At 36.8% G+C, this 6,800-nt stretch overlaps 1 protein-coding gene across 1 annotated transcript in view; it reads right to left on the bottom strand.

The window, feature by feature from the left end:
- The window catches only part of DNAH11 (dynein axonemal heavy chain 11), a 326,309-nt gene that overhangs the window by 38,671 nt on the left and 280,838 nt on the right, over positions 1-6,800 (bottom strand). Inside the window, 2 exon segments of the mRNA XM_055085043.1 lie at positions 474-644; positions 5,849-5,989. Coding sequence (XP_054941018.1) covers positions 474-644; positions 5,849-5,989 — 312 coding nt within the window.

Raw genomic sequence — 6,800 nt, 5'->3', positions numbered from 1 at the left:
TACCGCAAAAAAAAAAAAAAAAAAAAAAAAAGGAGTAAAAGGGTAGTAGGTCTCACTGAAGGTAGGAGTGTGAAATGTGGAGCTCCCTTCACCCATTCACTGTTTTTTAAAGGGGCTCTGAAAATCTCCTAGGAGCACTCAGATCTGGAAAGCTGAGCTTGAGATTCTCTCCAAGGAACTCCCCGGTAGTACCTGGGAGGTCTGTACAGGACCTGGGAAGGTGAGGCCAATGTCTCATTGACCTGTTTTCCAGGATGACAGCTGATGTGGCTGCCCAAAGTGCAAACCCACCCAAACCAATGCACCCTGACCTACTAGCAGGTTGTCATATGCCCAAGTTCCCTCTGCGAAACGGAAACGCTCCTCATGCTGCAAAGAGCTTCCAAAAAAACTTCCCTTCAGCAGCAGTACATAATAAACAGAGATGCATGACTTTGGTTCCGGGGCTGCTTTTGAGTGACTGATTTCCTTACCTGAAAAGCCATCTGGGACAGGAAGGTGAGTTTGTCCTTCTCAAACAGCGCCTGGCTGGTGTAGAGGAAGACGGCGTGGGTGATGCTCTCGGTCAGGACTGAGATGCGTCCCGGCGTGTCCTCCACCTTGTCAGCCTGCTCGATGGCTCTGTGGTACAGCATGTTGAAAGCCTGGGGAATACAGTGACTGTTAAAGGGTGACAACTGGTGGCTGGATGTCTAGCTAGTCTCAGGCACACAGGCTACAGTTTACTATGGGAAGAGAGAACAGGACGGGTTTTTACAAGGATTCTGTGAGCTCTTAGAACAGCTTCCGGCACATGGTAAGTGCTCCCTGAAAGTTTGCTGCCATTACTATTATTTTTAACATTATTTCATAAAATCTACCCACATTTCCTCCCTAACCAATTGAATTGCACTGTCCTCTCTTCTTCTACCCATGCACTTTTTAAAAATTTATATTTTTATTTTTAATTGTGGTAAAATACCCAAAGTGTAAATTTACTGTCATAATAGTTTTAAGTGTACCATTAAGTATTTTCACATTGTGGTACAACCAATCTCCAAAATGTTTTCTTCTTGAACAACTGAAACACTGTTAAACAACTCATTTAAAAAACTCATTTAATTATAACTCCCTATTCCCTCTCCCCGCAGCCCTTGGAAATCACTGTTCTACATTCTGTTTCTATAAGTTTGACTGCTCTAGATACCTAATATAGTGGAATTATATACTATTTGTCTTATTGTGACAGGCTTGTTTCACTTAGTATAATGTCTTCACCGTTCATCTATGTTGTAGCATGTGTGAGAATTTAGCCTTCCTTTTTAAGGCTAAATAATATTCCATTGTATGTACATACAACATTTTATTTATCTGTTCATCCAGTGATGGACATTTGGTTTGCTTCCACCTTCTGTCTGTCGTGAATAATGCTATGAACATGGGTGTACAAATATCTCTGAGACCATATTTCGATTCTTTTGGGTATATGTCCAGAAGTGGAGTTGCTGAATCATATGGCAATTTTTTTTAAAGAACTGTCATATTGTTTTCCAAAGTAATTGCACCGTTTTACAATCCTATCAACAGTTCACAAGGGTTCCAATTTCTCCAGATAGTTGCCAACACTTGGTATTTTCTTTCTTTCTTTTTATTTTTTTTAATATTGTAGCTATCTTAATAGCTGTGAAATGGTATCTCATTGTGATTTTCATTTGCATTTTCCTAAAGATTAGTGATGTTGAGCATCTTTTCAAATCCTTGTTGGTCATTTGTATGTCTTCTTTGGAAAAATGTCTATTCAAGTTCTTTGCCCATTTTTTAACAGGTTATTTTTTTGTTTCTATTATTCCACCCATGTACTTTTGTGATCCCCTTTGATTTTCTTGTTCTTTATAAAATCACTCAATATTTCCTTCTTACTCCATTGTATGCCTTGGTAATAATGAGGCTGAATAGATTTTTACATATATCTACATATATTTAAATGCATAGGTAAATATATCTAAAAATCTATATCTATAAATAGATATAACATAAAATATTAAATTTTTTGACTGGTGGACAGGGACCAAAGACCACAGACTGATTGGCCTTGAATTATGTATATTTGACTGAAAGTAAAACCCTACAATGACAGACATATAGTAAATATTGGTAAGAAGGTATTAACAAAGTACTCATTTAATATTTACATTTTAAAATCAATTTTTAATTTACACACAATAAAATGCACCATTAAGTATACAGCTCAAGTTTTGACAAATGTATATACTTCCATAACAATCACTGCAATCAAAATGTAGAAACGTTCTATTCATGTCACCCCCCCACCCCAGAAGTTCTCATGTGCCTCGCTGCAATCCATTCCCACCACGATACCTACCCCTGCCCACTGCTGAGTGTTTCTGTCACACCAGATTCATTTTAGAATCATATAAGTATGTACTTGTAGTACTTTGTTTTTGAGTGGACATATGTTTTCATTTCCTTTGGGTAAATACTTAGAGTAAAAATTTTAGGATCGTTTTGTAAGTGTATGTATAACTTTACGAGAAACTAACAAATTGTTTTCCAAAATGGTTTTAACACTTTGCATCCCCACCAGCAACATGCAAGATTTGCAGTACCACATCGGCGCTAACGCTTGTTACTAACAGTCTTGTAAAATTTTAGCCATTCTATTGGGTATACAGTAATACGTCATTCTGCTTTTGGTTTTTGGGTTTTTTTTTTGCGGTATGCGGGCCTCTCACTGTTGTGGCCTCTCCCGTTGTGGAGCACAGGCTCCGGACGCGCAGGCTCAGCGGCCATGGCTCACGGGCCCAGCCGCTCCGCGGCATGTGGGATCTTCCCGGACCGGGGCACGAACCCGTATCCCCTGCATCGGCAGGCGGACGCGCAACCACTGTGCCACAAGGGAAGCCCCGTCATTCTGCTTTTACTCTGCATTTCTCTGATGACTGCTGAGCATCTTAAAAATGGGCTTGTGGGCAATACTTATGTCTTAGTATACATGGACAAACCTTTCTATTTTTTTAATTGCATTGTCTTACTATTGAGTTTTCTATTCTGATATAAGTTCTTTGTTAAATACATGTATTGGAAATAACTTACTGGTCTATGGCTTGTCTTTTCATTTTCTTCATGTCTTTTCAAGAAGATAAATTTTTAATTTGATAAGGTTCAATTTATCAATTTTTTTCTTTCTCTGGATTCCTAAGAATAAATCTCTGCCTAACCCAAAGCCCAAACATTTTCTTCTATTGTTCTCCTAGAAATTTTATAGTTTAGCTTAGTCATTTTGAGCTCATTTTGTATATAGAGTAATGTAGTGGCTGAGGTTCATTTTATTCCAAGTGGATATCCAGTTATCCCAGCACCACTTGTTGTAAAAACTATCCCCTCCTCATTGAATTGTCTTGGCATTCACTGCAAAAAAATCAGTTGACCATACATTTGTGGGTCTGCTTCTGGACTGTCTATTCTGCGCCATTGATCAGTGTATTTTTCTTTAGGCCAATCAGTGTAATAAGTCGTGAAATCATGTACTGTAAGTCTTCCACATTTGTTCTTCTTTTTCATTATTTAGTTATTTTTAAATACTTTGCATTTCTACACAAATTTTACAATCAGTTTGCGAATTTCTACAAAAAAAGCCTTCTTGGATTTTGATTAAGACTGAATTAAAACTGTAGATTAATTTGGAGAGAACTGAAATCTTAACAATATTGACTGTTCCAAGCCACAAACATGGTCTCTCTCACCATTTAGTTAGACCTCCTTTAATTTTCTTAACAATGTTTTGTAGCTTTTAGTATGCAGATTTGTATTTGTTTTGTTAAAATTATCCCTAAGAGTTCCAAGATTTTGGAAGATATTGTAAATAGTACTGAGGTATTACTTTTATTTTTCAATTGTTTGTTCCTCATATATAGAAATACAATGAATTTTGTATATTGACTTTATATCCTGCCATCTTGCTAAAAACTCACTTCAGCTTTTTTGTAGATTTCTTATGATTTTCTACATACATGGTCAGGTCATCTGTGAAAAAAAAAAGACAGTTTTTCTTCTTCTTTTAAAATTTCTGTGTCTTTTATTGTATTACTTCACTGGCTATAACCTCCAGTGCAGTACTGAATAGAAGTGTTAAGAGAAGACATCATCGTTTTGTTCCTGATCTTAGGGGAAAGCATTCAATTTTTCAACATTAAGTATAATGTTAGCTGAAAATTTTTACAGATGCCCTTTATCACACAGAGAAGTTACCATCTATTCCCAGTTTGCTCAGTTTTTTTTTTCTTTTTTAACCAGGTGTTGAAATTTGTCAAGTTCTTTGTCTGCATCCATTGAAATTATTATATGATTTTTCTCTTTTTTATTCTATTAATATGAAGAATTACATTGTGTGGTTTCTTAATGCTTAACCAATTTGCATTCCTGGCATAAATCCCACTTGAGCATAATAGATTATGCTGGCGGGGGCTGCTCTGTAGTTTTCTTTCCTTGTAATACCTTAGTCTAGTTTTGGTAGTTGAGTAGTCCTGGGCTGTTTTATTTTTCTCCTTCTACCCTGCAGCTGTTCTAAAATCCAACCCCACTGTGCTTCTCAGAATTTCTGCACGTGCTTCACATTACTAGACACTTACTAGTTATTCTTGACTCTTCTTCTTTATTTTTTCCCATATCCAATGCATCTCGGAAGGGCTGATTATTCTAGCTTCAAACCATAAGTCTATTCACTTCTGAGTCTTCTGCCATCACGGCAGTCATCTGCTTACAGCCTTTCAATGGCTTCTTTTTGCCCACACGCTATAATCCAAACTCCCCAGCATAGACCTCATGTGATCTAGACCCTCCTACCTCTCAGGACTCATGTCTTGCCATCTTCTCCCTCACTCATTACCCTCCAGCCACATAGATTCATTCACCTGGGATCTCGAAAACTCTTTCCTGTCGCACACATCCTTTTTTTCTCCAAACACTCTTTACACAGGCAAATCCTGTGTAACCTTTAGTAATCAGCTATAATCTCACTTCCTCTGAGGCTTTCCCTGAGCCGCCAGTTAAACAGCCCCTCCATCTCTACTGTTCTCTCGCATTGTATTTGTCACTTTTATACACACACACATCTACATATCTCCACTCATATCTGTGTTTTCCAAACTGTACACTCAGTAACCAGCACAGCATCTGGCACTATCATTGATCTCAATAGCTATTTGTTTAAAAACTCAATGATAGAATGAATGAATACTGCCCAGAGGCAGAATGGTACAAAGTAAAGAGCATGGGCTTTGGAATCAGCCTTGGGTTCAATTCCTGACTCTTACAATTATGAAATGTGAATTCTTTGGCAATTTATTTAAAATCTGAACATGTTAGTTTTTAAAATAGGGATAAAATAATATACTTTAATGAGATGTTTCAGGCATAAGAATGCACCCAAAGTATGAAAGTGCCTTGCATGTAACAGTGGCTCAATCAATAGTTATTCTCACTTTTTATCCCTCTATACCAAAATAAAATGTGCAATCTTTTTATGAAACATGTACACTTTCATAAGGAAAGTAGAGGAGCCTCCAGGAGAATTCCCTTATATATATTAAACTCCTTAAGACTCTGCTTAAGAACAAAAACTATGTACTGTGATGTTGCATAGTTTAATTATCTCAAAGCCTTATTGAAAATTATAAATGAAAGTTACTGAGAAAAGTGAGGATTTTTTCTCTGTCTTGTTTTTGTTTTGCTAGCTAGGTCCTGGAGACTCCTTACTGGATGCACTGATTGCTTAAAAATAAATTCTAAACTTCCAGAAACAAGTTGAACTCCTCAAGTTTAAATTTTTTCTTAGCCTAGTCATCATTACCTTCAAAGAGAATTGATAGATGGGGTTGATTTTTCTGAGGTCATTAATAACAAAATAAAGCAGAGATGCTCTTGCTGCCACTGGTCTGTAACATTGTCGGGCCTCGTTGATTTTTCTTTCATTTTCTTCAGCTTCAATCACCTACGGTGGGATCAGATAACATAAGTAACTTACTCGTCATATTGTCTATGTGATGGAAGGGACATATCTGAAATGAGAAATTAGTAGTATTAAAATAGATAACATGTATGGCATCTCTGTGCTTGGGCTTTTCTAAAATCATAAAATTCATATTTTAAAATAATCTTTTGATAAGCTGAGTTTTAAGTGAGAATGGACATAACTCTAGCTGTGTTAATGATTACAGAGTAAACAAACCTGATTGTTTTTGGTTCTACAGAATTTATTCTGAGTAATGTCACCTTCCTGCCTCCCCTCTCTCTTTCAGGGGTTAATAACCCAGCTATATCACCTCCCAGGGATAGTGAAAAGTCTGCTGGGTCAATTCAATGCCAATAACTTTACTAGTCAACAAGGTATACAAAAGCAGCCAAGGTCAGTAAAATATCCAACAGCCGTGCTTACTAAAAAGCCTTTATAGTAAGACTCTCGTGACTGTCTACATCTGACTTTGCACCAGATCATCCATATGCTCATACAGTTCCATTTAGCTTATCTTTGTATTAGCCTCTGGGGACATTCAGAGAGATAATTAAACACGCACATCATCATCAACTAACATATTCATTTTTATTCAAGACACAAATCTCTTCTGTCTAGGATTACTGCTGGTCCTACAGCTTTATAAGATACAGTATTTGTCCAACCTTTTTTTTATAGACTTGATTCATCATACTTGTATGTAAAAGGAAATAAAGAAAATGTAGAGCAGAGAGGGAAGTCCCAACATGGCAATATATTAGGAAGATAGGAAGAGACATTTTAAGAGACA

The sequence above is a fragment of the Physeter macrocephalus genome, chromosome 5 (genome assembly GCF_002837175.3).
Source record: "Physeter macrocephalus isolate SW-GA chromosome 5, ASM283717v5, whole genome shotgun sequence".
NCBI lineage: Eukaryota > Metazoa > Chordata > Mammalia > Artiodactyla > Physeteridae > Physeter > Physeter macrocephalus.
Note: the sequence above shows the minus strand (reverse complement) of the source record. Positions and strands in the feature narration are given on the sequence as shown.